Source organism: Engraulis encrasicolus, chromosome 20 (assembly GCF_034702125.1).
Source record: "Engraulis encrasicolus isolate BLACKSEA-1 chromosome 20, IST_EnEncr_1.0, whole genome shotgun sequence".
Taxonomy (NCBI): domain Eukaryota; kingdom Metazoa; phylum Chordata; class Actinopteri; order Clupeiformes; family Engraulidae; genus Engraulis; species Engraulis encrasicolus.
In genome coordinates this window covers 5,186,864-5,197,592 of record NC_085876.1, presented here as the reverse complement: position 1 = coordinate 5,197,592, position 10,729 = coordinate 5,186,864, and the positions used below count along the sequence as shown (strand labels likewise).

General features: G+C 43.2%; 2 protein-coding genes across 2 annotated transcripts in view; both read right to left on the bottom strand.

Moving 5' to 3' along the window:
• Positions 1-2,703: 2,703 nt before the first annotated feature.
• Positions 2,704-8,044, bottom strand: pex11b (peroxisomal biogenesis factor 11 beta). Its single transcript, XM_063185174.1, has 4 exons — positions 7,603-8,044; positions 7,065-7,180; positions 4,792-4,993; positions 2,704-4,476 (listed from the first exon to the last, which is right to left on the bottom strand). The coding sequence occupies exons 1-4, from the start codon at positions 7,656-7,658 to the stop codon at positions 4,014-4,016; spliced, it is 837 nt and encodes a 278-aa protein (XP_063041244.1). The 5' UTR covers positions 7,659-8,044; the 3' UTR covers positions 2,704-4,013.
• A 1,273-nt stretch (positions 8,045-9,317) lies between these two features.
• Positions 9,318-10,729, bottom strand: part of rit1 (Ras-like without CAAX 1) — a 17,083-nt gene continuing 15,671 nt past the window's right edge. The window contains exon 7 of the mRNA XM_063185173.1: positions 9,318-10,729. This exon is cut by the window's right edge and continues 2,569 nt beyond it. The gene's annotated coding sequence lies outside the window, so the exon portion shown is untranslated.

Sequence of the window (10,729 nt, the reverse complement as noted above, 5' to 3'; positions counted from 1 at the left end):
TCATGTCATCTTCTGTATGTCTTAAGGGAGTAATTTCAAAACCAACACATATACCTACTTAATATCTGATCCAGACACTTAATAGTCTGAGTAAATGACTATCAGGGTGTCTACAGGTTTGACCAAGTCAAAAGTAAGACATTTTAAGACTTTTCAATACCATTTTCCAAATAAAATTAAGACCAACTCGCCGCGTTTACAGGTTTTAGCAAGTAAAAATTAAGACATTTTAAGACTTTTCAATACCATTTTCCAAATGAAATAAGGACCAACTCGCAAGATCATACACAGGTTCAAATGAAGCACAAAAACCAATTGGTTATTTACATTAATGTAGCCGTTTGAAAACAAAAAACTATACACAATGAAACTTGAATGAAACAATAAAATTCTATACTATACACAATGAAACAATAAAATTCAATAATGCGTTCTAAATTACACTACATGGCTACAACTCCCGATTTCCGTCGCGAAGTTCATCACAGGTCTGACATAATTATTCCTCCCTAAATTAAGCTCCACAAATTTAAGACATTTGGGTTGAAAATTTAAGACAAAATAAGACTTTTCAAGGCCTTATTTGGCAAAAATGACATTTAAGACTTTTTAAGGACCCGCGGCCACCCTGGACTATACTCCTGATTCTTGCTGAATGGTTGCAGAATGAACATGCCATTGATTTTATCCTTGACGTACGCAACACACATCTCATCTCCACAGCTGTAAACAGTTCAATTAGATCCAATAAAGACACAGTGGACTATTTTATAATTTCATATCAGTACTGTTATTCATTGTAACAATTTACACAAGCTCCCCAGCCACATTTCATGTCTTCGGCACTGATTCGTTTTACAGAGATGCAAATCATTGCACTAGATTAGAAGAGCACATAGTTAAGTATAACTAATGATTTCTCATCAGCACAGTTGATTTGTGAATTTCAGTTGCTGTTCATAAAGGTTGGAGCAGGCTTCACCCAAACAGATTTTTCTTCTTTTTAGGGTGCTGACCAAATTATTATATAACTGAAAAGAGAAGGTAGCACCATGCATTTGACTTTCTTTTATTACACAGACACATTTCGGCGTTCTACCTTCCTCAGTGTGTTGAAACACGTCTGTGTAACATAAGAAAGTTAAATGCATGGTGTTTCTCTTCTTCAGTGAATTTCAATCGCTGTAATTATAGCTCCCTCAAACAGAGAAACCATTTAAGTGCCAACATGCAAGCACCACCTCTGCTGATCACAGACAATACAAACAAATACATTTTAAACCAGCTCAATCAATAAGATAAAATACAATAAAACAAGCCAATAAGACTGGCTAAAAGTCTGTTTAGTCCGTTTTCTAAAATGTTCTCACAGCGCACAGGCACATTCCATTATACAGGCCCAAAATATACCGTAGACAAGATCAGGGATGGGCAACTTTTATGTTGAGGAGGGACACTTTTTTCATTGCCACCATCAGAGGGCCACATGACCATGGATCTGAATGCAACTCGCTGAGTTTGAGGAGCATTTGGTAGCTCAGTGACTGCCCATATTGTTTGGAAGGAATAGCAGTGTACTCTATTGGCAAACAGTATTGTTACAAATTGATTCAGTAGTCATTTTGAAAAAATCTGGTCCTTATTTTTTTTTAAATTACCATTTTATCTATTGATCGTTGAGCGTTGATTGAAGAGGCAGGCCCCGAGCCTCCAGTTGCCTATCCCTGGCCAAGATCAATATTTAAATGTAGATATCAATACAAAATATATAACCATTCTTATCTTTACTGTCTCATTCTTATCACAGTGTAGACAGTTTGTGTTCTCTCTGGGCTCACCATGTTCCCATTCATTCACACACTCAATGTGCTCCGGGCTAGACTGGGCTCTAAAACAAACTGGGCATTTTTTACATAGACCAGCTCCTCTCACCACCTTGCTTTTCTACTACATCACGATTAGCTCAGTCCACAGTCTGTATTAAAGATGGACCAATGGGACGCCCCACATTAAACTGTGGGTCAGTCTCTAAGAAAGCAAAACAAACAAACAAAAAAAACAAACAAAACAACTGCATCAGCCCACTGGGGACTTTCGGCCCACCAGGAAAACACCCTATATGCCAGATGACCAGCCAGATGGCCAGCCCTGCACTAACTCCCTCTGACTGGCACTGTGTGTTTCTCGTTATAATTCACTGTCATTCTCACTCAATAATTCCCACTAAAACCCACACCACCCCTCAATCAGCCCCATCTTAAATGTCTCGCCTAGTGTGCAATTTTAGTAGCTTATTTCCGAACATTATACTGCTCATTCGCAAATGTTATCTTTTTCATGAAAACTAAATACTACATAAACATTCATATTTACCAGTCTGACCAGCTTTGAAGTAAAAGAAAGTATGACCGCTTATTCCATATGGAAAATGTACATGCAGAAGATCCATCTGATGCATGGAAAGGGCACACATCCAAATCATAATGAACTGGAGCTAGGAGCAGGCTTAAACACAGTGTTCATCAATTACTTTGTAGGTGGCTGGCCCTATTCATGATCGCAAACATAACCAAAACACTTTCCCCCTTCTTTTTGTTATATTTCAAGTCATGGTGAATAGACAGAAATTGGTGTCAGAAGTAAGTTTTCATGAAAAAGAAGTTTGTGAATGAGCAGCATAAATTCTGGAAATAAACTACTAAGGAAAATCACACACTGGTCCTTTAAGCTCACTGTTACTGTACATTCTCTCAAGCTATTCAAAATGGCTGCCATAGGACGGGGAAGCACTTACTGGCTCTCAATCCACTCATTGGCTCTCTCGGCCACTGCCAATCACAACCATACCAACAAACAAAAGAAAAAGGCATACAAAAAAACTAAACAAAAAAAGATCACGTCAAAACGGCAAAATCAACATTCACTACTATTTAACAGATATGAATTCAGGAGAAAAAAAACACAATTACTGTAAAAGAAGAAAAAAATAACAATAAAACGAGGCAAAACGTTCCGAGCAATTAAACCAACTGTTACACAGATCAGTCCATCACACACATTTCTCTCTCTGTATTATTTTAGTCATGGTTACAAGGTTGGGAAGCGCTTCTTAATGTGAAGTTGTGCCTGGTGATTGTAAAAGCATATCAAGTCAGTCAATTTGTCAGTCTTACAGGCCAGCAGGGAAATTATGGGCAAGATGGGGAGGCAAAGGGGTCAGTTGTCTCGGGCCATGGAAGACAAGGGCCAGAATTGGGTCCCCATTACATTGTGTGTGTGTGTGTGTGTGTGTGTGTGTGGACTCCAGAGACCAAGGGAAAGTGGAGTGGTAAGCTGCTGCTGAGTTAAAAGCTCAAGTGAGGGGAGTCATATGAGGACCCCACACACACACACACACACACACACACACACACACACACACACACACACACACACACACACACACACACACACACACACACACACACACAATTAATTTGACCTACTACTGCACTCCTACCACTTCAACCCTCTTCTCTCCCATAGTCAAAAACTGAACACACGCACACATGTACACAGTCCTCATTTTACTCCTCTCCTCTCCATTCTTCCTCTCTCCTCCTTTACTTTTTTGCCACATCCCCATACTTCCCCCAAAACATGACATCACTCCTTAGAATCTTTGAAGGATCACATACACACACGCACGCACGCTCGCACGCACACACACACCTAATTTCACTCCAACCTCCTCTTTTCTCTTCACTTAACTTTATCTCCTGTCACAGCAGGATTTGAGTTTGAGCCTTGGTGAGTATACCCAGCACTGAGGATGCCAGACTGCAAGCTTGACACACGCACATGCACACGCAGGCGCACACGCACACACACACACACTCTCTCTCTCTCTCTCTCTCTCTCTCTCTCTCTCTTTTTCAGGGTTTGAGTTTGAGCCTTGGTAATATACTCAGCATTGAGTATGCCAGACCGCATGCTACACACACACGTGTATGCACAGACACACACACACTCTTTCAGGGTTTCAGTTTGAGCCACGGGTGCAGGATGGTGAGTATTCCCAACACCGAGGAGGCCAGGCCGCACGCCCCCACGAAGCCGTTACCCGTGCGGTAGAGTCCCAGCCGGTCAAGGGGGATGAAGATGTCACAGGTGTTCTTCATCAGGTCCAGTAGCAGCGGGGGGTTGTTACGCAGCACCGCCACCAGCAGGTGGAGCTGTTTGCGCAGGCGCACCGAGAGCACGGGCAGGGAGGGGGGCACCACGGGCAGCAGGAGAGGGGGAGAGGGGGACGAGGGGGTGGAGGCGGAGGTCGTCACGGAGAGGTCGCCATTGTTGTCCGGGGTGGTGGCGGAGACGGGCGTGCCGGAGAGAGAGGCCTTGGCCGAGCCGTAGTAGCAGCGGGACTCGCGCTCCATCAGGAGGCCGATCTCATACACGTCACGCGTCAGGTTCAGGATCAGGGCGAACAGATAGTACCTAAGGACGGAGAGAGAGAGAGAGAGAGATAGAGAGAAAGAGAGAGACAGAGACACAGACGGAAGGAGAGAATGAGAGAATAGAAGATAGAAGGAGAGACAGAGGGACAGAAAAGACAAGAGACACTCTCAAGAGCGCAGTAGTGTCTTGACAGCCGAGTATGTCATATATATACAGTGTAGCTCTCTCTTTCCCCCTCTTACATGAATACCCTCTGCCCAGTTTTTCCCAGAGCACGTTATTGTGACGTGCACACGCAGGTACACACACACACACACACATATGCACACACACACACACACACTCTCCGCTTACCTGTAGGCTCTCTGGCTCCACTTGTCCTGGTCTAGGGAGCGTATGAGTCCAGTCTTGCCGGCCCAGAGCACGTTATCGCAGGCAAAGTACATGGCTCTGTTGAGGTGGGAGACGGTGATGCAGAGACGCAGCACGCTGTCAGACAGGTGAACCGCCCGCTTAGCCGCCTCCACCGCCTCCGCAGAGTTACCCAGACGCATGACTGAGGAACACACACACACACACACACACACACACACACACACACACACACACACACACACACACACACACACACACACACACACACACACACACACACAATCATCATCATCATCAGACAGGTGAACCACCTGCTCAGCTGCCTACACCAAGTTACCCAGATGCATGACTGAGGAACAAAACACACACACGCACACAAGACCATGACACGGTTAGACGCCATGAAGAAAACAGAGAGCATCATTTCATACTGTAAGTAGAACTAGAACTCGTCTTCCTGCGCTAGTAGGCTTGGTCTTGATGCTATGAAATTAGGCCATGTGCTATGTGATCATTTCCATTAATGACTTTTATTATTGTCTTTGTGTATTGTGCGTGAATACATGTGTGTGCACTCTCACGTGAACCCCGGTACAGAGCTGGCGTGTGAACGTGGGAATTTGTATTTGAAAGCGCTTTGAATTCAACTTCATAGTAGTGATACTGCGCTATATAAATACATGTTGTATTGTATTGTATCATCGTTGGGCAGACTAACCACCACCCTGTTAACTACTTCCATCACTGATGAATGCACGAGCAAGCGCACACACAGGCGCACTTTCACACACACCATCATCAGACATGTGAATGAACTGCCCACTTAGCTGCCTCCACAGAGTTACCCAGGCACATCACAAAAGCAAAGAAAATGGAATCTTGTACAAGAACGACAACTAGCTGGTGTGGCCAGGAGTGGCACTGCAGCTATGTTATCGCAGCCAAGTAAATAATGAATGGGTGCCAATGGGGCTGTACGCTTCTCTTAGAACTATCTGCCCGTGTGATTTTTTCCCTGGAAACAATGAAGTCGCGTTCGATAGATATGAGTAAGTGAAAGCATTTGCCGACACGTTTGCATCTTGTCAAGTGTTAGATTCGTGAAAATGACCCTTATTTCAACTATAGCAATGACATAACACGTGACAATCGACTTTACGGCATACGCCATTTGTTTTGTAGTTTTAAGTCTGACTTCAGATGTCGATGTGTTTAAAGTTATGTTAGGATTGTTGCGGACACCTGTTATTTATTGCATTTAAGGTGGTGGAAAAGCGGCATGTGTACATGGGGTAAAGGAAATGACTGCGCTCATCCTTAAGAATTTGGGCACCTTCAATTAACATGTTGGACGGTGGTGGGGGTTGAGGTGTGTGACCGCTAGGAGGATCAGTCAGAGTACGTCTCTCGTCAGCTCTGGTCGTGAATAGTCGCAGAGATTCCTCAGCCAGCAGGTATTAGCCGGATGCTAGCGTGTTGCAGGGCAAAACTAACACGTCTTTGGGAGAACAAAGCCATGTCAGGAACCTTTAACTTCACTTCTAATACAACTTCCATGATAAGGTACAGAATGTGCACACATCTTTACAAACCAGAGAACAGAATCGTCACAAATCCCTGCTGAGCCATTTAGCCCAATAGGCTCCCATTCATCTTTTACTTGGCTGCGTGCGCCAACGGGGCTATAATGGGAGCCAATGAGAGACGGCTATCTCATAGCTTAGAACATTTCTGACAAAAGGAACACACAGACACACACACAGCATCATCATCACAGACACAATCATCGTCATCATTACACAGGTGACATCCTTGGCCGAGTTACCCAGGCACATGACTGAGGAACACAAACGCGCGTGCACACACACACACACACACACATCAGAGAGATGAGACATGAGACAGAAGACAGACAGACCATCATCATCACCACTCTCTCTGTCACTCACTCACTCTCTCTCTCTCACACACACACACACACACACACACACACACACACACACACACACACACACACACACACACACCGGTATGATATGCCCTTGATAGATGCAGCTAACTCCGCAAACAACAAAGGCTGTGATAATGACACAGAAACACAAACAGTCCACTGCACATTGGCTCCACAAAAGTAACTATTCATCCTCCTAGAAAAAAAAACCATGCATTTGCAGCCGGACACATTTATATCATGCGTATCAATAAAGTATCTCTAGCTCTACACTGTACACTACAGTGTGTTCTGTACTTACGTTTCCGTGTGAGGCTCATGTGAGACTCCAGCTGTTTGACCGTCTTGAGCAGGTCGCCACCAGCGCCTCCCTTCTGCAGGGTGTAGCCGAGGAGGGTGCATGCATACTGGGCAGCCCTACGGGAAAACACAGCAGCAACCTCCAGTGAGACCGAGTCTCGCTCATCACCCAAATGTACAGTAGTCTACGTAGGTATGCACTGTCGGCGCCAACATTGCTACCAAGTGGTGGTCAGTTACAAGTAGTAGAAGTGAGTGTCCTACGTCATTCATAGGTTTGCACTGACTTGTATACCCTACGGTTTACGGGAGACAACGTCAAATCAATTGCCATATTGAATACCAAAATGATAGAGCTTGACAGTAGGCTACACAGTGCATGTCGCTAGTTGCGCGGTCAGTTTGAGGGATGACCCTGCACTTAGCTACAATACACTAGATGGAGCTAACTGAAAGTTATAGAGGACAGGGGGAAAGTTTATCTATTACAAAAGACGGGTTTTGTATAACAAATGGGTTGTGCGTATGCGGTCTGTTACCTGCACAGTCGTTCTTTGGCATTGCTTTGAGAATTAAATCGGACCCAAGTCTCCATACTTCCAGATCAACTGGTCCAGTTTCTCAAGCAAAAGCGCAGATACAGCCAGGCCAGGGAAAATAAAAAAAATAACGTCACCTTGTTCTGACGCCTGTACAGCCGTTTGTCAGTTTCAATAAGTTAACGGGCAAAGAAAATGAAGATCATGCCAGCGTGTGATAAAAACAACACGATGGTTTTTGCTCCACTACTTTGTTGTTGTCCTGACAGCACCTGCTAGTTGTGGTTAGCTTCCAGAGTTAGCTTCCATTGCGGAAGGTAGCCTTTGAGGGACAAACAGGACGTCATGACTGTTTTCGCGGGTGGACTGTTACTTAGGCTTGTGTTTACACTTTCCACAGCTTGACGAGAACAAACAAACAAAACATGGCATTAAACTTATCCTGGCGTTTGTGGATCAATAGCACATAGTCAATTACATATCGCTTTTTCATAACGCCCTCATTTCGGGTTGATAGAGAAAGATAACCTGTCCTAAATTAATATAGCCACGCGATGGCGCTAAATCCTAAACATGTAGCACCACCTCCATCAGTAGGCCTAGGCCTTGAACTACACTACACCAGAGATGGTCTCAGCCAGTGTTGGGAAAGTTCATTTTCTACAGGAAGAACTAGTTCAAAGTTAAGTTCACGCATTTCAAAATGAACCAATTTGTTCAAAGTTCATTATTGTTCATAGTTTCAAAAAATGAACTAGACATAGTTATTTTATGCAACAGATTGCGAGCTACAGGTATATTGTTCAATATCATTGACAAAGCCTATATAAAACCACAGACAGAGACATTCCTTTTTTGTCAAACAGTGAACATATATGTGTTCAAGGATTCTAGGATTCAAGGATATTCATTTGTCATGTACATAGAGACACTTTTGTGTCACTTGTAATGAAATGCATAGCCAGTGCAAAACAAGTGTGCAGAAGAAGGGTGAAGAAGAAATAAAATAAAAATAAAAGGTGTGTGTTTGTTCAATCAAATTAATTAAGAGGAATTCACTAAACAAATGGCATGAGGAAAAAAGCTCTTTCGCAGTCTCTCAGTTCTAGCTCTGTGACAGCAGTCGCCTTCCAGATCTGTTTTTTGAATAATCCATATCCTGGGCTTGATTGGTCTTTGACAATGTTATGGGCCCTAGATAACACTCTCTTTGTATAGATGTCTTTCGCGGCTGGCAGAGGTTGACGAATACAGCGCTCAGCAGAGCGCACTATCCTTTGTAGTTCTTTCTGTTCACGCACAGTGGCATTTCCGTACCAGGTGATGATGGACCCTGTTAAGATGCTCTCCACTGCTGAGGAGTAAAAGGCTTTTAGGATGGGTGTGGAAACTTTGTAAGATGTCATTTTATATTATTGGGTCTCTTTTGAAATGTATTTGGCTGGGGTTTCACCTAAACACTTAGGAAATGTGGCACCCTATTAAACAAAGGCACATGCAGTTCGTTCACAGGCACCAGAATGAACTAGTTCATAGTAGTTTGTTCACCATGCAGTAGGCCTACACAGTGAGCGTTCACTTCAAGTTCGCCCAAATTATGAACTAGTTCATGAACTATAGATCATTGAACCAGTTCAGGTACAACACTGGTCTCAGAGAGAGCATCTCTGACTACACTACACACAGGAGGACAGGGCGAAGAGAGAGGCCGGCTCTTGTAAAACAGGAGTTCATTTTATTGGAGTGTTAAAATGACAATAAATTAGGAAATATCATCATTATCATGATACAAAACAAATAAAAATCACAAAAAAATCAAGACACCGATAGCCTAGTTTGGGGAATAGATAGCTAACCAGGAATTTTTTGTCACATGGTACGTCCAAACTGTCTCACACATGTCTGGCACAAGCGCTCAGCAGGTGCTGTCACAAAAACAAACAAACAAACAAACAAACAAACAAACAAACCAGCAAATAAAAAAACAGGAAATTGGGTCATATTCACGCAACACTGAAACAATGCAACTAGGATCCCATTCACACAACATTGCATAATCGTAATGTTGACAGAAATAAACTACAGGAAAAAATAGCACAACAGTGTTATAGCTGACAAAACCTGCAGGGAAAAAAACCTTAACACAACATTTGCGTAATGTGTTGACAGAAACTAACACATGAAAACAACATTCCCACAACATTTGTGTAACCTTTGTGTTACGTTGAGAGAAACAAAGAGGATCACATTGGCACAACAACATTGTGGAGTGGAAGTACAGTACAGTATGATGTAGGCACTGCCCAGCTCAGTATGGGCCCCAAAGGGTCTCTATACCACATGGCCACTGCAGACAAAGTAAATATCTCAATGATAGACATAGAATATTAGACTAGAGGTGACGCTGCAATTTGCGACAGCACTGGAAAACGGAAAGTGCAGCCTCCATCTTATGTAGTAATAGGTAGTGTAGAATGATGCAAATCAATGGGAGAATGATGTCAAAAAATGGACTAAAACTGTGAATATGAAGTGACACATTAATCAAGGGCCAGATTTGAAATGTCAGACTTAATATCCAAGTCACGAGTTGATAAAATACATTTTAAAATCAGTCTAATTATGTAGATATTTAGCAACAGACTTCAACTATTGTCCCTGTATAGTGTGATGATGAAAATCTCAGGCCATTTTTTGACAGACCCCTTCACCATTCATTTACATTTCTCAGGTCTTCCTCCAAGTAATGGCTACCAGGATTGCTGTGAAAAAGGGGGGCGTCTAATGTTCTACGTCTATGATCTCAGTATCCATCCTCCAGTCGTTGCCCCTCCTCCCGTGGAGGAAATAATGGAGGAATGAAGGGAGGATAGCAGAATTGAGCACTCACATGTGTAACTCAAACGCCCAGTCTGCCACTTAGGGCTCGTGACTTTCCATTTCAGGCGCGTCAGTTTGGAATGGGAGGCACAGGTACTATACACAACTGAGCTAAAGGCCAACAGTAGGGACCGATAGCTGAGTGCCAGAGAATTGTAAAGTAGAAGTAAAAGTACTCTTACAGTTGTAATAACAACACTAGTAGTATGACATTGCAAAGTTGAAGCCATGTAATATCAATGTTATT

Bases quoted from the DNA above. Each gene is read 5' to 3' on its own strand.
- pex11b (XM_063185174.1), bottom strand. From the start codon at position 7,658: ATGGAGACTTGGGTCCGATTTAATTCTCAAAGCAATGCCAAAGAACGA. The intron at 4,994-7,064 runs GTAAGTACAGAA...TGTGTTCCTCAG, and splicing joins CATGAGCCTCACACGGAAAC to TCATGCGTCTGGGTAACTCT. The intron at 4,477-4,791 runs GTAAGCGGAGAG...CTCCGTCCTTAG, and splicing joins TGGAGCCAGAGAGCCTACAG to GTACTATCTGTTCGCCCTGA.